Source organism: Bombus vosnesenskii, unplaced genomic scaffold, assembly GCF_011952255.1.
Source record: "Bombus vosnesenskii isolate JDL3184/JDL3185 unplaced genomic scaffold, Bvos_JDL3184-5_v1.1 scf7180000013355, whole genome shotgun sequence".
Lineage (NCBI taxonomy): Eukaryota > Metazoa > Arthropoda > Insecta > Hymenoptera > Apidae > Bombus > Bombus vosnesenskii.
In genome coordinates, this window is record NW_022882990.1 from 602,304 (window position 1) to 625,192 (window position 22,889).

At 29.2% G+C, this 22,889-nt stretch overlaps 4 protein-coding genes across 7 annotated transcripts in view; 2 read left to right on the top strand and 2 right to left on the bottom strand.

Annotated features, from left to right (window-relative positions):
* LOC117237064 overlaps positions 1–7,177 on the top strand; it is a 32,371-nt gene extending 25,194 nt beyond the window's left edge. Inside the window, exons 4-6 of one of the 3 annotated variants that reach the window (XM_033500675.1) lie at positions 41–403; positions 3,279–3,422; positions 5,666–7,177. In XM_033500675.1, the coding sequence (XP_033356566.1) occupies positions 41–403; positions 3,279–3,422; positions 5,666–5,923 (765 nt within the window). In that variant the 3' untranslated portion in view covers positions 5,924–7,177. Of the gene's footprint in view, positions 1–40; positions 414–3,278; positions 3,423–5,665 lie in introns of all 3 variants that reach the window. The other 2 variants (XM_033500677.1, XM_033500676.1) reach the window with 2 other exon arrangements.
* Positions 7,178–7,875: 698 nt separating this feature from the next.
* On the bottom strand, positions 7,876–13,954 carry LOC117237059 (xenotropic and polytropic retrovirus receptor 1 homolog). Its single transcript, XM_033500665.1, has 10 exons — positions 13,665–13,954; positions 13,091–13,182; positions 12,361–12,514; positions 12,000–12,244; positions 11,498–11,759; positions 11,057–11,424; positions 10,637–10,979; positions 10,395–10,564; positions 10,190–10,323; positions 7,876–10,100 (listed from the first exon to the last, which is right to left on the bottom strand). Exons 2-10 carry the CDS (start codon positions 13,157–13,159, stop codon positions 9,839–9,841), a joined length of 2,007 nt encoding a protein of 668 aa, XP_033356556.1. The 5' UTR covers positions 13,160–13,182; positions 13,665–13,954; the 3' UTR covers positions 7,876–9,838.
* Positions 13,955–15,048: 1,094 nt separating this feature from the next.
* On the top strand, positions 15,049–17,776 carry LOC117237063 (putative serine protease K12H4.7). The gene is made up of 9 exons (XM_033500674.1): positions 15,049–15,252; positions 15,609–15,849; positions 15,921–16,102; positions 16,176–16,411; positions 16,492–16,627; positions 16,698–17,011; positions 17,086–17,218; positions 17,303–17,472; positions 17,545–17,776. Exons 2-9 carry the CDS (start codon positions 15,649–15,651, stop codon positions 17,652–17,654), a joined length of 1,482 nt encoding a protein of 493 aa, XP_033356565.1. The 5' UTR covers positions 15,049–15,252; positions 15,609–15,648; the 3' UTR covers positions 17,655–17,776.
* The window catches only part of LOC117237056, a 91,622-nt gene continuing 86,468 nt past the window's right edge, over positions 17,736–22,889 (bottom strand). For both annotated transcript variants that reach the window (XM_033500658.1, XM_033500659.1), the window contains one exon: positions 17,736–20,189. In XM_033500658.1, the coding sequence (XP_033356549.1) occupies positions 19,793–20,189 (397 nt within the window). In that variant the 3' untranslated portion in view covers positions 17,736–19,792. The remainder of the gene's footprint in view (positions 20,190–22,889) is intronic.

Below are 22,889 nucleotides of genomic sequence, written 5' to 3' on the forward strand. Positions count from 1 at the left end.
AAGGATAAAAAGAATACAAATAACTATCGTCTTTTTACAGGATGAAAACAGTGAAGCAGCCGATGTGGAGAATAGCTGGGCCGGTCTATTGGCAAGCATCGGTTTGCTAGTGACCAGCGTAGCCGAACTGTTGGTTTCGGGCTACAGCTGTCTGACCTTGACCCCGAAGCTCTGCGGATGTCTTCGAGCGAGCAACGTCGACGAAGTAACAAACGATGGTCGACTGAAGACCCGTAACATGGTTCATCAGTGGGTCACCGCTCAGAACCACGTGCCGAAAAGTCAGCCGATTTACGTGGTGCAGCCGATGCTACCGATGCATCCGATGATCCAGGTGAGGCCGGATCCTCTCCCACGACCCTTCGTACTTGGCTACTACGGCTCGACCTCCGGCGAACTGGAGGTAGGGATAGGTCAGTGACACGCGAGCTAGAAAGTTCAGACGACAAGCGTCGAGAGAAACTCCGAGCTCCGGGCGATCTCCGTGCCTACATTTCGGAGATGCACGAGCTCGAGGTGCAGGTGTTTCTGTGTCAGCAGGATAAAGCAAGTCAGCTTCTCTCTCGCCTCGCTTTTCGGATTCCCCTTTGAGTTCTCGAAGATGCTCCAGGCGTAATACGTGTTTGCGGTCTGAATGCCTGCTAGATTCTTGCGGTGAATAGTTGCGATTGGTTTCGACCAGGAATGCGTGCTATGTTTATTCTCTCGTTGGTGAAGTTTACTTTTGTTTGCCGAGACATGAGATGAGATGGTTTGTTTGGTGATTAAATAAGAGATCGGAAAGGAAGTTAATGTCTGGTTGAATGATAGCGGTAGACGATATGGAACATACAGTAGAACCCCATGTAACACGGTGCTACCGTAGAACGTGATCAAAACATTGTTACTGCCCCCGTATAACGCGATTTGGAGAATAACGATGAAAGTAAAATGTTGCTTAAGAAAGTAATTGGGAGAAAATATCTGCGAATAATGAATATACCCAGTTCTGAAGCTGAATAATAGTGGAACCTAATTTTAAGCAATTCGATAATATGTTTTCTATATATATATATATATGTATAAATTTCTTCATTATATATGTATTATATGTGTGTATATATATATGTTATATTATATTATATAATGATGAAATTTTTATTGTTCAAAACTAGAATGCATATTATCTTTTGTTACATCAAAAAACTTACTTAATTCTAACGTTTTGTACTGCGAATCCACATGTAACACATACATATAGCGCAGAATATAGCCGCGTTATGAGGGACAACTCTACTGTATTTATTTATTAATGTTTATGTGGTGAATGTCACAGTATTTAGTGAGGCTATTATAAGGAAATCTACTGTCTTAAATATAGATTCCATAAAGCTTAATAGTATAATCCTATTTTAATGTAAAAATAAAGAATAATAAATTCTATGCCTTTTTATATAATACAGAAGTGATTGACCTACTCGTCAATCGCACAGGCCAAACCGGTGTACCTAGAAACGTAAAATTTGCACAGTATACTTCTTTTATGACGTAAGCATGAGATAAAGAAAGATTTATGGAAACTGCAGATCCTAAAGGGGGGGGAAATGGGTCAAATTTTTTTACAGGATAACCGTATCTCTATGTCCACTAAAGTCAGAGACGTGAAATTCGGCATGCAAACTTTCCACTAGAAATAAACGAACACGTGTTTGGGCGTTTTTCGAAATTCAACCCCTAGAAACTGTTTAAAAAGAGTTTAAAAAAATAGTAAATTTAAATCCAAATACTGTGCGGCCAGTTGGCTATATTGTAAAGTAAATTTAATAAAATCCAAAACTCATGTTCGTAAACCGCTGTACATGCCATCTTCTTTTAATTGTAAATGAGTTAATCAAAGAGAGCTTGATGTGTCGTGCGATTTTAATGGTGAATGATCTAGAATGGATGCAGTGAATGTATTTTATTATCTTGATGATGGTTGAACTTATTTAATAAGATACGGATATCGTCCTATTTAATATACTGAAGTAGATTAGGCAGAGAGAGGTTGATATCTAATGGAATTTTATATTAGTGACGGATGATTTAGAATGGATACAGTGGATTCATTTTATCTATTTTATAGGTGATCTAGTTGTTGAATTCTATTTGATGAGATGTAGGTGTTGTTTTGTCTAACAGTTAAGTGGGTTGGGCAGAGAGAGGTTGATGTTTAATGGAATGTTAGTGACGGGTAATTTATTGCAGATATATATGCGACATTGATTAATGTTCGTTTTTAATTTGAAAGTGCTTTGCGGAATAGGTCATGTAGTAAATAATATGATGTGATCTGTATCAAACTAAATGTTACGTTATATAAAGTATTAAGTTTGATATAAATGGATCAGTTTAAGTAATTATCTTTGAATCGCTTCTTTGCTTACGTTGTTATTTTTTAAGCCATTTTATAGTTTAGGTGTATCGAGTGGTGATACTAGAATCACTCGACTTGCAAAATTGATAATTACGTTTTTCAATTTACAGCAATTCTCTTTCCATTAATATGACATATATCCTAATGTACGTTTCAACGTAGTGCATACTTTCCTAACATATTGATAAACATTCAATTTTATGATTGAAAGGTAAGATGAATTATTTTTATAAAAAAAAAAATGAACAAAAGTTCTTCCTTTCTTCCCTATTCATTTCAACCTATTTTTAGAGATTTCGCAATATACAAAAATATGTGGTAATGCATAAATATTTCATTACATATGTTTCAATAGCATATTTAATATATTTTAATTAATATGTAGTATAAATAATTATAAAAAATAGTACAGATAATTCTTTGATATACTACACATTTAATATACATTTTTGGGTAAAGAAGAAAATCTTGGTCTTCGATGAATCGTGATTCCACTTAAACTCATACAAAGTACAAAGTATATACCAGTTATCGTAACCAAATATTAAAAATATTTTCCTTCCTTAAAAGATACAAGTTTTATAACGAAATCTAATCCCTCGTGTTATACACATCTCAACCATCATCTTCACAGTGTATTACTCCCAAGATTTAGACAATCTGTGAATATTACAAGTATTACATCTCATCACACAAATATTACATTTAATGTTATTACATATAACGTACTCATTAAAATGAATTAGCTAGAAAAGCAGAAAATAGATATCTTCTATCGAGAAATCTTAATGATAGAAGTTCCTTGTGGATTGAAACTTGCTAAAACTAAAAAGAAAGAAAAAGACAACAAAATAATAAGTTAACAAATTCTACTTTGTGACAGTCGCCTTATGCAATGGCTGGCGGTCCTGCAAAATTTCCTGGAGGATTCGTGCCTGCTGGACCATTGCCCATAGCTGCCCCAGCTTATGGTGCCGTTCCTATGCTACCACACATGCCATACGCAGCTCGTCCTCCATCGCAAATCGTAGGTATCCGACTCAGCATAATACTCCCCCCGATAGAAACTATCGTCGTGTCAAAATAGCCATCAGTATCTTTGACATCGATTTCTGCCGTTTCCCTTTGCATATACAGGGTGGTTGGTAACTGGTGGTACAAGCGAAAAGGGGGTGATTCTACGCGAAAAAAGAAGTCGAAAATATAGAATAACAATTTTTCGTTCGAGGCTTTGTTTTCGAGAAAATCGACTTTGAATTTTCGCTCGGTACGCGTGCACTTTATCACGTCTCGTTATAACGGATCTCACTGTAGATCGTTGTCTCGATGGAAAAATTAAAAAAAAAATTTTTTATTCTATATTTTCGACTTCTTTTTACCAACCACCCTGTATAACCCTGTATATGATTTACGTTTGTATATTAAAACTTAATTGTTATCATCGTAAAACACATTATAATATAAATCGATTGTGGGTGGTTGGTAACTGGTGGTACAAATGGAAAGGGGGTGATTCTACGCGAAAAAAGAAGTCGAAAATATAGAATAAAAAATTTTTTTTTAATTTTTCTTTTTTAATTTTTCCATCGAGACAACGATCTACAGTGAAATCCATTATAACGTACCGCACGCGTACCGAGCGAAAATTCAAAGTCGATTTTCTTGAAAACAAAGCCTCAAACGAAAAATTTTTATTGTATATTTTCGACTTCTTTTTTCGCGTAGAATCACCTTCTTTCCGCTTGTACCACCAGTTACCAACCACTCTATATAATTATATGCGTAACCACGGAAAAAATTCCTGAACCGTTCTTGTCGCTCCTAATTGCTCTTTCGAAATCTTTCTTCGCAGATTTCAGTATTTGTGAAAGCGAAACGTAGCGAATTCTATTTCTTAAGGTCTCCTTTTGTACTTGATTTGATATGGAAATTAGATATATCTTTGTATTACGTATAATACGTAAGTGTTCTTAAGATTGTTGAAATTTCATGGAAAATGGTTAATCCCTTACTTACTGTATTATTACACCATTGTATTTCTTATAGCACTTACATATCAATTAATTGGATTGCAGAATATTAAATTTCGTATCGCTTAGTTAGTAGTTCTTTCATAGGACTGCAAAAATTTCACACTGTGAAAATCATGTATAGAAGCTGATAAAAAGAAACGTTTCATTTAAAAATAAGAGTATGTGTCAATACTTTTCCTGACCATTGTATTTATTTGAATTCATTGAGAAAATAATCGATAATAGAAGATTGTATATAGAATATTGTGCCAAAATATTTCATCAAAATTCAAACTCTTGATAAATTTATAATATGACTATAATATACACATATACCTATATATAGCTCTGTAATGTCATATAATTAAGCCATCAGATTTAATAGAAGTGAAATTCATTTAAGAGATATGTCATCTTAAAATTTCTCTTGTATTTTCTTCGAAACTACAATGCTTTCTGATCCAACTATCGCGAAATCTCTAGAACTATACGTCAAATTTTCATCAAATTTTATTCTGTATAATTTACTATTGTTTATTATAGCAAAATTATAGAATTTTGCAGATATTTTACTTATTTGCAACATTCTTCTCTATTCGAACTATTATAATTTTGTTGCAACAAGGATTTGTTAATAATCCCCACCATCGCAAGATTAATTTTCCAGTTTTGAAAAATGTTATTAGAATACCTCAAAATTTCTAAATTAAAATAAAAGAAAATGAACACGAACCTCTAAATAATATCCAAAGCAAAAATCCATAAGTACGATCTGTTTTCACGAAAATAGTAGTATTTTGCAATTTAAAGCTTCATATCTTCGAAAGAAATTCAAAACCAATAATGTAATGACATAAACTCTTCCCCTAATTTCATATGCACTATGTCATATTTTATTCTAAAAAAACAAAATTTTTATTATTTCTTTAAGGCTGACTAATGAAAGTAAAATGCATAACTACTGTATTTTCATTATTGTAAGGAATAAGAATAAGTACATAGAATAGTAATTTACAAATCAATTAAATTAATAAATTAACTATTTACTATTTTTGAGTGTTTTAAATAATCAAACATAAAAATAAAAATATATGTGAAATGTATACAAGTTTAAGAAATATATTTATTAAACACATATATCTAAGGAAGAAATTTCTTTAATATAAAATTGATTTAGATACAATATAATTTAGTATACTATCGCTTACATTCTTTAACGATAGTCGAAGGAGTAATGAATAATGATATTTAATTTTAGATTCGACCAAAGCAGAAACGTCACATAACTGTGGAACACGAAGACACCATGGAAAGGAAGAAACAGACTGAAAGAAAAACGGAGTCCCCAAAAAGGATGTCTTCTATAGGAGAAGACCAAGTAGATCTAGCTCAAACATACACAGGATTGGACAAAAAAATTTCAGAAGAATTCATTTCAATCGCTATGGATCCAGAAAGAAAGTCGAAAGCTTCCAGTAGTCACGGTAGTGAAATCGGAACTGCGAAAACCTCTTGAAAACATGATATCCACATTTTCAAGTTGTATCGTGTTACTTTCGTAATTAATGTACAAAATTCTTCTACATTTACGCATGTAAATGTGCATAATTTAGTATTAAAAGAAGAAAGTTTTTTATCATTTCAATTATCAACGCTTTGAAAATTTGTTAGACGCAAAATTCATTATATGATTGTAATTGTATTAAAGAAGCCATTTGAAGACTTCTCTCGAGGCTCTATTTTTTTCTTTTTTTTTTTTGTTATATGAGCGTACATTGTTACAAGTATATACAGGTACGCGTTGAAATTTTAATTAATTGTTGTTGTAGATATTAACTATTGACCTTTGGTAGCCTAAACTATTCTAATGATATCTGTTTAGAACAGAGAATAGATACATATTGTTGTGTTTCTAATTGTATAAAAATGATTATATTTAATAAGTAAGATTTAAAAAATTAGTAAATTTATTTATTTTTTATGGTATTTTATACCAGCTGTTGTTTATTATATGTACATTATTCATTGCAAAATGCAGCAATATGTACTTGGAGAAATAACTTAGGCTTTAAAGGAATAACATATAACTTTGTGTATTTGTTATAAAATAATTCCAAAGGTAAACTATAATTATAATATTTCACTTTATATAATGTAAGATAAAAGTATAAATTTATTTTAGATGCACAAGACTATTAAAACGTTACATTGGAAAATGAATAAGAAAAGTTAAAATGTTTTATCTCTTTTTAATGGTTGAAAATTATCTGTACTTAAAAACTAAAGTTTTATACTGCCAAAGTTGTCTACATAATTTTTTAGTATATATTAAAATATTATATATATTGTATACATATATACATATATACATACTTAATTCTTTTACTTTATAAATTTGTAAGAATATTTTTACAATTTTTATACTTGTGCTAGGTTTGGAACACATCCTGCGGAAAAATGACAATCATATTTCACTTGACCTTTTATTTTTCTCGCGAGTCACTAGAGGTTCTTACAAGTAATAACATTTCTTTGTTTAATTAGTGAATATATCATGATCTATTTCTTTGCAATCTAATAAACAAAATAACTTAACTTAAGAAAAATATAAAACTGAAACAAGCTGTACAGATATTACATTTACCTTTTAAAACATGTTTTATCATGTTTAATTTAAAATAATGATTATACAATAATATATGAAATCAATTTCAATATAGAATTGCAAAGAGCTAAAATGAAATACATTAAAATGTTTAACACAATCTTTGGAATGTGCGATTGCATATAGTAAACTAAACCCCTAAGATATCTGATTTTAAAATGATTTTTAAAAAATATACATAGATATATTATTAATTACATATAAAGAACGTAACACAAAACCTTACTATTTTTATTTGCATAAAATTATTCGAGTCATTTGTAATTATTGCTTTCTATAATTTAGCCTGTAAAAAGTTACACGTGATGCCGATTTAATATCGCCATGCTATTGTATAGTCGTAACGTCACTGCTCGAAATTAATTCGACGCAAAATCCATCGTGTATATATATAACGTGTAACATGTCATGAATAAATAAATTTAAAAAATAAAACTTGTCGAACGTAATTATTATCAACAAATAAAGGACACGAAATACAGCGCACTCATCTTTAAATACTGAACATTTTATTAATGAATTATAAATAGCCTATATGCAAGTATTATTTACATATTTAATTCGCTACAAACTGCTTACAATTATATGTAATCACATATGGCGTATATCTTTTAAAAAAGATGTGCATATATAACTAACATATACGCGAAAATATGTTGTACACGAAATATAAAAATATCTCACATTCTTTTAATAGGAATAAATTTCACTGTTCACTGTTATTACCGTTGTAACATCTCCGGACTACCAACTACCAGGATGAAAAAAGATTTTTCTAAGATTATTGTTATTATTTTTATTTGTTTTTAATTATCTCGTAGACTTCCAGTTCCGTTGTCGGTAACAAAATTCCTTCATCTTACGCATATAATTCCTCCTCGTCCAGCTTATTCTTTTTCTGCATCTGGAGCACAAAGATAACGACCCTGCCACCACTATTCTTCTGTGGCATTTGAGGTACCTGATCTGGACGGAGACACTTTCTCCTATAGAGTGGTGTCTGGTAATATACCGTAATTTTCAGCACAGTCTCAACAAATTCTCCCACCTTGTTGGGTACAAATATGCATATATACCTTTCAAATAACTATAATGTATTTTCCCTTGATCAACTGTTCAGAATATTCTCGGTGCATTCTTTTTTATCCTGTTGGTCCGGAAACGTTATATTACTACTTATTGTTATCACTATTATTTCTATAACAAAATATATAAAAATACATGTGTAAAACCATCACAATTATTGGAATACTTAATTCATAAATACATAAGAATACATCATACACAACACCATTATGAACAATACCTTATCGTGAGTAATACATAACATAATGTAACAATTCTTTTAGATTCGCTATTAAGCGAATGAAATTATATTGTCGGCATTCCTTATTTTATTTCTTTTATAAGAGATAAAAAATTTGTTCAAGTAATCTTCGTTTTATGTAAAACATATATAGAAAAGGACGATAGATTACAGTTTGTGTATTCAATTATATTTTCAACGAGAAGTATAAGGCATAGATTTTTATGCAGTATTACTATGAATAATAGTAACTTTTGTCAATGTTACTATTATTATTACTGTTGTTGGTATTCGAAAAATGAAAATAGTTTTTAACATGTTGAAATACCTTGAACATTTTAAAATATAAATGTAAAAATACTTCTATAAAAATGCTATTGCAATTTTAAGTACTTGGTACCTAATTCAACATTGGGGGCTTACTTATTATCTTCATATATTTTGTTGAAACATCTACCTGTATAAAATCTAATCTCTTTCTGCAGTCACTACATATAAGCTCTTGTGTTTCTTAATGCATATTTTATAATTATCCTTTAGAAATGTATTGTATCGCATAGAATATAAAGGTACATGGGTACCTTACCACAAAAAAAGACAAATAGTTATTAAATGTATTATTTAAATAATGTAAGAGACGCTGTAGTCTAGTAAATTTTATATATAATTAGTTCAAATAAATACAATTGTTTGATGAGATAAGTTAAAAATACCACTTCCCACTGACAATTAATTTAGAATTTATATTTGTCAGCAAAAATTATGAACATTATAATGTAATGAGCGCTTTCCCTTTAATTAGAATTATAATACTATAATAACAGGTAGACTGTGCTATTGCTCATTGCGCCAAAGTGAACAAATGCACATATTAAAATATCAACCCTGTTTCTACATACAACTCACTAATATCTATGTACAACTATTATGATACACTTTATACATTTCTCAAGTATGAATCTGTGCATTTATTAATCAAAATTGAAGACTATAGTACCTAATAAATATATATTAACAGATATATCACTAATGAAGTAATCTATCTTTCTTTGTATTTACCAATTGAATACTAATTAGTAGTATACAGTTAATTCAAGACCTGTTTAAACAAAAATGATTTTCATACATTGTTAAAATAATTAAAAGCATTTAAGTCATTCAAATCAGTTTATTAGCGATAAATCATGTGTTAAGTGTCGAAACAGTTTTATGGAAGACACTGTAGTATAAATATCATAGAACTAAGTTATTAAATTCATAGTTTAATAAACAGGATATATACAAGGCACTTGTTCAGTTCAGCCTCACAATCTTCAATTTTGATACACAAAGGAAATATTAATTGTTCATAAAGTATGACCTGCACTCTTTCTAGCAAACTACTGTCCTATAAAAATTACATCAAATTTGGAATAATATTGCTTTGCATAGGTTCTGATAATAAAACAATTGAACTAGTTTCAACTAGTATTTGATATATCTATATCAACTGTTTCTTCTTTGAGCAATGCCCGTTTATCTTCTTTACTAGTAGCTTGTCGTTTACCACCAACTTTGCGTTTACCTCTATTGAGTACACCATTTTCTTCATCCATCATACGCAAAATTTGCGTTTGATCAGAACTTTCTATCGGTGCGATCGAAATATCACGAACTGCACGAAATTTACCACAATTGTTTAAATGTTCATTTTCTAATCGGAAGAAATTCCAAACGAATCGCCTTAAAATGAATATATTTTTATATACTAATTACTCTAATTTAAATATTCATTGAGGTACATATAAATAATAAAATAACTAAAGACGTACCTAAAGACTTCAAGAGGTGCTACTATCGATGTCATTAAATCACTAGATACATATCCACACTCAATAAGAACGAAACTCGCGATCCATGCAAACCTCAGAATAAAATCCTCGATTATAGCAAAATAATAGAATCCCTAAAGAAGTATCAAGTGCAATAAATAATTGACTGAAAAAGAAAGATTAGAACATACTTTTATTTACATACCGCTGCTGAATATACTACTTCTTCACGTAAGAATTTATTTTCACCAGCATTGCTATCTAAAAGACCCCAATCCATTTTTAAATCCCACGTTAGTGAATAAATAGAATTGACAATACAACTAAAGATCCAAAGCCACAACCATGGATTTTCCCAACGATTTGAATATTCCGCTAAAATTAATATTATTTATATCCTTGATTGAAAATAATATCAATCACATTAGAAAATTGTTTGTAACTTACCAGCATTGTACGCACACAGCGTATTAGATATGACAACAAGGAATGTAGTTGAATATTTTCCAGCATTAGCCAAATGTGGAAATGCCTCTTTAGAATCACGATATCGTCGTATACATTGTGCAAAACGAAACCATGCAGGTAGACAATTAACGATAGGTCTAACAATTAAGGATCCAGACATACATTGCGTAGTATCTCCTGCTTCTAGCCAATTTCCATTGGTAATATAAAAACACGTTAAAAAGTGGAAGTCTAACAGTGCTGTGGCCATACTATTTAATTGATCTGCTAACCAGAAATCAGCAAAATTCACGTACGCAAATGGCGATATTAAAACTCTTCCCTAAAGATAAAAATAAAATTTTATTTCCTATAAATTGAAGCAATTCTTACAATGTATGTTATGTTAATAGTACTTACAATGATCTTTAATAACCAAAATCGTGCCTCGTGACGAAACATTTTTAACGGATTTAAGAGAAATGCTAACATAATACAGACTAAAACTAATGGATTCACATATGGAGGAATGCTTAAGCTGACACTGTATAAAAAACTTAATAAACTGAGAGTCCATATAACTCCAAGAACAGCCGCTAATTCCATAAGATGTTGTTCAGATAAATGGTTCCGCGGATCCAATTCAAATATCAACACGTGATTCACACCGGACGATCGCCATCCATAAACATTCACGCCAATAAGAAACAAAAATTGTATAATAAGCAGAGGTCCACGATATAATCTAAATGCAATTTTTAAGTTTTCACCACCATCGTGAAATATTGCTAGAAATAAAATAAAAGAAAATAGAGTATATAATTATATTTACTTTAGTTATTACATACTTCTTGTTATTACCTGAAAGTACAACTGCCACAAAGAGAACAATGAAACTACCAGAAAATAATCCAACTTTAAAAGTGGTCCATGGACTTTGATGCTCACCTAAAGGTGGTACACGTAAACGTTTCATTGCGCGTTGTCTGTCTCCACCTTCTAAATCGTTTGTTACTGTAGTTTCTGTATCTTGTATGAGATTGTCTATATCTTTTGATGTATAAAAATGTGCGGTTTCTACACATTCCATCCTCCATTTTGATCCACTATCTACAGACAATAACTGAAAATAGAAATAAAGATAATATTACACGATGTACATATAAGACACAAATTGCTATGATGTATGAGGTGTGCTGAGTTTTTACTTGTGTTTAATAGGATAAGGGACTTTAAAATAAGTATTAGTTCTTTCCTTATTTTTTCATTATTGTTTAAATGAACCTGTAAACCTAGAGAAATACAACAAAAATAAGTATGAATTAATGCAACAATAAGAAACAAAATCTCTTTTTCTATGTACCTTGTCGTGTTTTTTAAGAATCTTTCGAAAACCAGTGTAATTAAGATTTTGATAGTTCTGAAGAAGTATAAGAGACAAATAAAATTCTGAGAATGCAAGTTTCAATTCTCTCAGCTTCCTTGTTGGTAAATGAGGCTTAACATTCACTTTCCCCTTATTTTTCCCTCCACCATGTTGTAATTCTAATGCTGTCTTCAATTCACTTTGAAGAGCTGCATATTTACGAGTGGCTTCTGCTAACTTTTCTATACATATATAAAGAAGATCAATGTTTATTTAAATGTTTTATTCTTAATAGATATGATTGTAAATTTCCATTTATTTGAATTTATATGTACATAATCATATAGAACATCCTTACCAGAATAAAAAGTATTAATTTTCTTCAATTCACGGTCACAAAATGTAAAAAATACTTCATCAAAAGAAGCAAAGTGTCGAGATATCACTTCTGGTTCAACACTTTCAGCTGACGGTGCTTCTTCTACAGCAGTATAGAGCATTGCCTTCATTTCCTATTAACCCAAATAGGTCATTTTAATTAGTAGTGTAATGATCTTTCATTGCACAAAGTGCCCCAGAATAAGTAGGAAATATTTTAGGAGTGCCTTTGGAAAACCTAAACTATAAAAAGTTCATATGAGGATATATCCTATTTGATTTTCTTTTCAAATTATAACAGATTTTGTTTTGCAATTCATATTTCTTTCCATAGACAAATATTGTGTTTCTCAAGTTTCCAGCAAATATAAACTACATCTGGATATTTAAAAATTGTAAAACAGTCATTGGTAAGATATCTGCAAGCTTGCATTGGAATACAAAGATACCATCTCGAATACCTTTTATGAAAAGTAGTATATAAAGTAGTGTATAAAATAAAAAATAAAAATCCACTATAACTCGAAAACAAAGTCAAGTAAGATATACTTATATGAAATCTTTTTATTGTTTATATATGCAGAAGCTACTCCTAAAATATTTCCTACTTATTCTGAGACACCCGTATGTCTCCATTGGCATAGAAATAAATTTTTAACAAAGATAATTAAAATATAAATATTTTAATTTTCAATACTATTTTATTTTACCTCATAGCTTATGTATTGCTTACGCCACTCAGGCGTAATGTGAGCAGACAGATGTTCTGCAAACTTCATCTTGCTTCAATTAACGCAATAATCTGCAATAAACAAATTCATTTAAATTATTGCTAAAGTGATATAAATATATAATATTAAAAATTTCCATAAAATAATTATGTATATAATAAAGCATATATAAAAGAATGAGATATATAAATGAGGTACAAAGTGAGAAAATCATATATTATTATTATTGAAGAAACTTCTTTATTTCTATAGTCTATATATCTTCATAAACATTTACTCGATGTATTAATTTATTATTGCAAACAGCGTATGCCAAAAAAAGTAAAAAAATAATAAAGTGAGCAAAATGAAATATTATAGTAATATAATTACAAAGTAGAAAATGAAAAGATGAACAATTGAATCAAATGTTTCGTTTCACGCTCATCTTTAAGGAATTAAACCACGAAAGAGGTTACATACAACACATATAATGCACTTAAAACCTTTGTCGGCAGTACTAAGTCAATATTTTCTGAATTCGTTTACTTCATGATAAATTATTATTACTTACATATATATGGATGTCTTTATTCTTACTTCTTACGTTTAGCTGTCAAGCTTTACACGACACATAGCACCATTGTTTTTATACGTACAGGCGATATTCATTAGACAGCTATAAGTCTTTTTATTACTTAATTTAGAACGCTTTTCGCGAAGATAGATAGCTTCTAGTGTCCATTTGCCAGTAAGGATTGACGAGAATTTTCCGATTAAATACCTTTGATAATCTCATCGCTCGAAGATTTATTTCAGTTAGATAAAATGCTTATATGTGATATATATATAATCTATAATAGTTGTACGTAGTTTATAATGTTAAGCATTCGTATTTCGATTCTTATTTTACAAAAAAGGATTTTGTTTATATGTTTACAAACTTTTTATATTTATTTTATTTAACCGAATTATATCCATCAAATAGTTGATTATATATAAAAAAAATAGAACTATAGCACACAAATAATTACAAACATTTGTATTTGAAGTTGGCTATGTGGATTTTTGTATTTTTTATCAGATATTGAGTTCTTTGAGACAATCTTTTATTATATTATTACGCTCAGAATATTCTCTCAATTAACATTTACTTTGAATTTAATTTTTAATGTAGATAAAACATTTTTTTCAATTTTGTCAAGGATTTTTAATTGTTATAACATAATAAAATTTTATTAAATATGTATGTGAATTCAATCTTCTACTTCGTAAAAGATACGTATACATATGTATGCAACATGCACAAATATATATTTAAATATATATAAACAAAACTATTAAATATATAAAAAATAAAATATTATAACATCATAAGATAAATAGTATAATGCGTAAAAAAATGTATAAAACATTAAAAATATAGTTTTAGAAGATTGTATAATAATTATCTTTTAAAGAGTAATTATGCGTATGTATAATCAATAATAGAAGAAGATTCTTAATGTAATTCTTTTCAAATGAAAAAAAAGTGGATTTTATCTGTTTATATTTAATTTAATTAATATCCAGTATAACAAAAAATAATACAAGACAAATAAGTTACATCAACAATTAACATTACACAGTTTGCATTGATAATATTTTGACTAGATATATCATTTATTTAAAATCTAAAATGTTTTCATATATTTAAAGTCATTTTTGGTAATGTTATCTGGAACTTTTATATCTGTCTTTTTTTCACGAATTATTTTCGTAAAATGATTTATGCGCTTTTATTTGCTAACTTATACTCATATATATGATATATATATATATGTGTGTGTGTGTATAAATGCAAATATTTGCATATTTATTCTAATAAACCGTTTTATAGGTGGCGCTATAAAAAACGTACATACTATATCAGCTATACATATAATATATATATATTTTTTAGACTGCACATACTACAAGCTGCTACAAGCCAACAAGTTAACAATACACATATAGTGCCTTTGCAAAGCAACAAAATTAATCATTACATCAAGTTTACAAATTATAATGTTTTCTCTAAATATTGTATATATTAAAACGAACTAAGTAGATTATTCAATAAGTACTATAAAGAAAAAAAAGCTTTAAACAGGAAAGGACAACTTATCATTACTATAAAATTTGTAAGTATATTTCTCTGCTTTTTATATTTATATTTTTTTAGTTTTATCATGTTGGAAAGATTGGAATTTAGTTCCAAGTATGATTTCAAGTTAATGTTGTAGTAGTACTCACATATAAAAAACACGTGTAAATTTGTACAAGAATAATATTAATGCCTATATTATAAGAACTAATTTTTAAAATATTATTTCTGTAAATAATAAATCTAAGACAACTTGTATTTTAAATAGTTAGTATCAACTATGTTAATGTCATGTTTTAATTTATTAGAGAATAAAATTGATAAAATAATATTTGTAATATATTAATTTTTTATGTGTAATATAAATAATAAACTTAGTTTTTATTTTTCCAGAATGCATAATATTTTATAGTTAATCCAAACCTAAGATACCATGAACCGTTTACTACTATTATTATTCTTCGTTAATTTCATAAATAATAGTATATCATGGGAGACTTTTATGAGGGGTCGAAGCAAATATGGTAATCTAGGTGCTCCAATTTTATCTGAAGATCATGAACTTCCAAGTGCTGAATGGTTTACACAGTTTCTAGATCACTTTAATCCAACTGATGCACGTGTTTGGCAACAGGTAATATAAGAATATATTAAATATTTCTTAATTTTTATTTTATAATATAAATTCTTTTATTATTTTTTCAGAGATATTTTGTAAATGGAGAGTACTATAAGAAAGGTGGTCCAGTATTTTTGATGATAAGTGGTGAAGCTACAGCAAATGCTAAATGGATGGTAGAAGGTCAATGGATCGAATATGCTAAGCAATTTGGAGCACTGTGTTTTCAAGTGGAACACCGCTTTTATGGGCAAAGTCATCCCACTTCGTATGTAACATTGTTTATAAAATATATAATTGATACATTTTAAGTTATAATGTTATGTTTTCGTTATCTGCAGGGATCTGGGTGTGAAAAATTTAATGTATCTTTCATCGCAACAGGCACTTGCAGATTTGGCTTACTTTATACAACTCATGAATATTAATTACAAGTTACCAGCTGGTACTAAATGGATTGCATTTGGAGGATCATATGCTGGATCATTAGCTGCTTGGTTGCGTTATAAATATCCTCATTTAGTACATGGTGCTGTTTCTGCTAGTGGTCCTTTATTAGCAGAAATTGATTTTCAAGGTAAATATAAAATACACTTAAATACAAAAAATATTTTATTTAAAACAGAAGTGTTTTATATTAATAATTATACTTTATAGAATACTTTGTTGTCGTCGAGAATGCCCTCAAAGAACATTCTGAAGCATGTGTAAATGCAATACTAGAAGCAAACAAACAATTTCACATAATGTTACATCATCCTATCGGTCAACAAGGAATAGCTAAAAAATTTATGTAAGTAAAAGTAACATTCTTCATTTACAGATCAAATATATCATTATTGGAAAATTATTTTTACTTATAGTTTATGTGATCCAATCAATGAACATACCAAACGTAATGATATTTCGAATTTGTATGAAACAATAGCAAGTATCTTTGCTGGTATTGTACAGTACAATAAAGACAATCGTAATAATTCCGCAATGGCTAATCTTACTATCGATAGTGCCTGCGACATATTAACGAACGAAACATTGGGTATTGCTATTGACAGACTTGCAATTTTGAGCACTAAAATATTACAGGCATCAGAAAAAAAGTGTTTGGATTATATGTATAATAAAATGATTCATAAACTTCGTAACATAACATGGGCTAGCGAAGAAGCAGAAGGGGGTAATGTATTTTTTTACTTATATTATTGCTGTTTTCATTTTTATTTATTGTATTTTAAAATATATTTTTTGTAGGACGCCAATGGACGTACCAAACGTGTACAGAATTTGGATTCTTTCAAACTTCGACAGCACGCCCAAAATTATTTAGTGAAACTTTCCCAGTAGATTTCTTTGTACAACAATGCATTGATATATTTGGACCAAGGTTTATTTAAAATTACGATAAATACATTTCTCAATTATGATAAATCATTAGCTATAAAATTATAACATTTCCGTATTCTAACAGGTACAATATTCATTTGCTGAATTCGGCAGTGAATAGAACAAATATTTTATATGGAGGATTAGATTTAAAGACTACAAATGTAGTATTTGTACATGGATCAATTGATCCTTGGCATGTTTTGGGAATTACAAAATCACCAAATCCGCAAATACCTGCCATTTATATTGATGGTGTGTACATATTGATTGAAATTTTTCATTTTTCATGTAATATAAAAAATTTATTTATTATTATGACCATAGGTACTGCTCATTGTGCCAACATGTATCCTCCTTCCAAAAATGATCCACTTCAGTTAAAAGCTGCCAGAGTTGAGGTTGGACATTTAATAGATGAATGGCTGCATAATTAAATATGATATTTTTAACGCTGTGTGTGCTACATTTAACTACTTTATGATAAGTAGTTTTTTATTTTTGAAACAAAAATGATGTATTAAAAGAATTAAATTTATTTTATTAACTTTTTGAACAATTTGTATTTTCCTTTATGAACTTCTGTGAAACAATTATGATACATAAATATTTTTAGTTCAAATAATTCGTGCATAACTAAGACTAAAACTAACTATGTACGTACATAACAAGTTACTGAAGATACACGAGTGTTCACCATTCTGTGTTTATGTTTAAATCACAAGAATGCATGTATAGATACAATTAAACAAGTTTGCCCATAATGGCACTATTACAATTTTTTGTGGATTACTGAAGTATTAAATAAATACATGTACAAACTTACTATGAATATCTTACGTCAGTCAATGAATAAATACATATCTATTAATTATATATGTTTTATTCTTGACAAGCATGGGAAAAAATGTTCAACTGGTTAAAATAATACTAAACATAAATAATTCATTAAGGTGTTTTAAAATCTGCAAAAACAGATCCGACATGAATTTTAATAAGTGTAAAGTGTCTTAAAATGAGCACCATAACTAAATGAATTTTGATTCTGATATGGATAGCGTCGGCCTTTCCTTAACGGTACCATCTTCGAATATCGTTTCGTTATGAGTTTGTTCGATTCCTTTAAGGCGAGGCCAAGGTGCCCATTACAGATATTGATCAACCGAGTATGCGTATGATTTTCGTAAAATATTGTCAATCCTATTATAATCAAACATTCTTATAATAGTTTGTATAGAATTCGTTTAAAAATTATTAGAATTCGTTTGATCAGTAATTATACATATACATATATTACTCTCTCATTTTTTTGGCATATCCTTCGATCAACTCGTGATCCTCCTACATTCACAACTTTCATCTTTGACTTACGCTACTGCAGTATACGGTATTTACATTACGTAACAAGGTAGTCGTAAATAATTTACTGTATAACAGAACAATAAATGTAGGATGAATTAGTTTTTCTATCTATGAATCACGCTTAAAAATTCTCCTACGCAACGTTTGAATTGTTCACCACGTTCTTTTAAGTTTCCATTTTAAATGGAGTTACAAATTATTTCATAAATGATATAGCAGAATATATGGATGGATGGTGATTTAATGCTAAGAAGAAGATGAAATATAAGAAAACTTATCCACATGAAACTTTATTTCTAAAAAAAAAAAATGATTTTAAGTATTTGTCAAATGTTTGTTATGATATATATGCATTTGGTAATATTTTATTTTACTGACTTCTTCGTCAAATGACTACAAAAAAATTGTTTTACGAATATTATATATACATATACATATTTCTTGAAAAAATTTGGGATAAAAATTTATAATTTGTGATAAATATACATTCTTTTAAGTAAACTTTGAATTGTAAATGGCAAACAATATGCATTTTTGATATTCTAACTTACAATTAGTTGAATTACTAGAAACAATTAGTTGAATTTTAAACACAAGATTTTATACATGTTTCAAAATGTATTATATATATGTAATTTAGATCTAGAATATTATAGAAAATGTCAACAATCTACCTCAAAAGTTTTTTGAGATAGATGTGCTTTTCTATAAAAAATAAAATTATTTAGAAATTAAAATTGAAATTGAAGCAACGTATGAATTCATCAATTTTTTTCTTGAAGAATCAGATCAATATATAAAATCCACATAGTACTGTATTTAAAAAATAAAAAAAGATGTTTATATATAAAAATACACATACACAAGAAGAATTTCACCTATGTAAACAAATTTGAACACTACTGTCTACATACAAATATTTTTTAATCAAAATATTACCAAATAAACATTCAATTAATTATATCCTTCACATTCAACAAATAATCAAAGATACATTAGCTGAAATTAAAACTCTATATTGAAGGCAGTTTACCTTACATTTTGCAAGTATTTCTTAACATAAGTCACCATCTTCCAGTGCGTCACCATTTATAAAATATGCATACAGCATAAAAAAAGACAGCTTGCTCGTGATCCAATCGCGACTCGTCACAATAATCGATTCACCGAAAATCTCAAAAAAATAAGCGGTTCTAGGTAACCGATTTTGTGTTCAGTATCTGTGATGAGACTGAGATTGCCTCCACTCGGGCGTAGAGTTACCGTGGTGATGATGATGATGATGATGATGGCGTTTCTTGTCAGAAATGCTGGCGTGCTTGTTAGACGGGTACGTGGCTACATCGCTCACAACTAATTCTGAACCATCTCTCTCGGTGTTGTTGCCACGGTAATTTTCTCGGTATCCTGGTTCATCCAGGGTCTCCTTGCGACGAAGAGGAGGATGATTGGTCTTATGACCGGCCGTCTCATGCAGATTTTCCCAAGCTTGACGGTAATATCGATTCAGTCCTCCTCGACTCTCAGAGGAACTGCTTCCAAAGCTGGCCACGGTATTGCAATCTGGAGATGCACGGTGTCGGTAATGCTTGCTGCTTCTACCGCGATTTCTGTGTGAATAGGTTAAGATATTTATTATTATTTCAACTTCGGCACCTTTCTGCATAATGATTTACTGGTAATATCTATAGGTTGAAAAAATGATAAGTTGTAGGTTACAGATTTAAGTTGTACAACTTTACTATTTTATATAGAACATTTGTCGAATAAGACTATTGAATGGTAATTTGTAAAATTGATGTACAGAAGTAGTTTTCTAGAAAACTAATGTATAGAAGGTAACTTATAATTTGTAATATGTAACATTTCACTACTAACGTTAGTTGTATTGTGCAAGAGGGACCAAGTATTATTTTAATTATTTTCTTTCTCTAACCTGAATACGGTACAATATCATTGTTGTGTTTAATTTATACACCTTGGGTATACATTTATGGCATAAATGAAGTCAGGAGAGATTCTGTAATGCAAAATAAGGTGAAAATAAAAAAATAAAATTGCGTCGAAAATTTCATTTTATAGAAAATCGTGTTTGGAAACTTATCACATGGGTATTCATGTATTTGATTGATTTTCGACTGGATAGGAGTAAGGAATTGACAGGATGTTATTCTACATCGGAAAATAAATTAAATTTTTTCGACCCGAAAATATACAATAAAATGTATTCGTTTAAAGCCTAATTTTCAAGAAAATAAAATTTGAAAATTTGTCGAATATGCGATTTCTTGACCAAATAGAATCAAACTTTATTTCCTTCAAAAGGAAGCTTCAAACGAAAAATTTTTATTTTACATTTTATTTATTCCTGTATAGCTGGGAATGAAGAAAATATGTATGTACTTGAAAAGTTACACATATACATTTTTTCGAAAATAAATGCTTCGATGTAATTTTGTTATTTTTATTTTGAATTCAGAATCTGCCTGATTTCATTCGTTTTAGACCCACAGTGTATTTATAACCAATAATTTATGATCTTCCTTCCTTCTTCTTAGGAACATATATATATATATATAGTAAGCAAGATATATATGCGGTTTGTTGTATCGTCGATTTGGCTTTCAGATATTTAGATTGTTCCTTATAGAAAATTCTTATTCAAATATTTCTGGTTTTTATTATAATACTTTAGTCCAGAAACTGAAGCCAAATCGATTGTTTCATTTTGTATTATGTATGTCTGTTTGGGAAATATAATTTAGCGAAGTGTAATTGAAGCAATTTGTAGTGAAATCATTAGCAATACCACCACCAATTTAAAGATGAAAGGAGCACAAATAGTTAGATATAGATATATTAGGAGAAGCAAATAGTTAGATATAGATATATTAGGAGTTTATTATAATTTAAGTCCCTTGTGATTTTACTAAAATTATTTTAGTATATATAGTGAGCCATTTTCTAGTAATCATCGCATTTTTCCTTCAGCATAGCTTATTGTACTACCAGAAACTTTATGAAACATTATCAAACTATGCTATTAAATAAATTTTAATATCCACAGATATAATTGTGAATATAGAGATATTAAATTTTAATTTGTTGAGATTATACAAATATGTTTAGTTGTCAATTTAAAGTTCTATATTTACAGTAACTTCCAAAACTGTTGCAACACTCTTTCAAACTGAATAACTGCTTAAAAATAGGACCAAACGGTTTGAATATTTTTGATAAGTTAGGAGGATTAGTTTACTAGATGATGTATAAAAAAAGTTTTAAAAAAATTGCAATTGGTTGGAATCGCCAGGAAAGAAAGTAAAGATCGCATTTCCCAAAATTTTTTCTTGCACTTGTAATGAAACTTTAAAGAACACATTTCGAACATTTCGACATACATATATGTCGAAAATTTTATTGAAATTGGTTGACGCGGAAAGAAGAGACAGGCATCGAAAGACCAGGCCATGAAAACTGTGTTTCTCGGCATCTTTAAACGTTTGTAGCTCATAGCAGCGTTAATCGATTTCGATGAAATTTTCAGCATGTATATAACTGATATAAATGTCTAAAATGTATTGTTTAAATTTTCATTACAAGCCCAGACAAAGAAGTTGCGGAAAATGTAATCTTCGCTTTCTTTCTTGGCGATTCCGACCAGTTGTAGCTTTTTCAAAAATTTTTTTATACGTGATCTAGTAAAATAATCTTCCTAATTTCTAAAAAAATCCAAATCATTTGGTCTAATTTTAAAAAGGTTATTCAGTCTCAATGGGTATGGTAATTGTGAATGTCACTGGAATTTCATACATTCAGTTTTATCGTATTCAGTCATAATTATATCATGCTATTATTTCTTATTATTTAAGTCTATAAATATCAATTAATTAAAGTTATCTGACAATTTAATGATGTTCCACGTTTTTAAACCGAAGTAATAGTAGAGTTATATTAAATATAACAATAGAAAGTATTTTTACGAGCAATGAAATATCGAAGCACAAATAATCAAATAAAAGTTGAAAAAACAGTTGAATATGTGCATTAGTACTAAATTGTTAAAAAAATTCACGTGTATTGAATAGAAGGAGTATATTGAGAAATAAAATATGGAAGCACAGCGGTATTTTAAGTTGAAAAGTTAAAGCTTCAGAATTAGGTATTAATACACTAACAAAATATACAGGGTGGTTGGTAACTGGTGGTACAAGCGGAAAAGAGGTGATTCTACGCGAAAAAAGAAATCGAAAATATAGAATAAAAATTTTTCGTTCGAGGCTTTGTTTTCGAGAAAATCGACTTTGAAT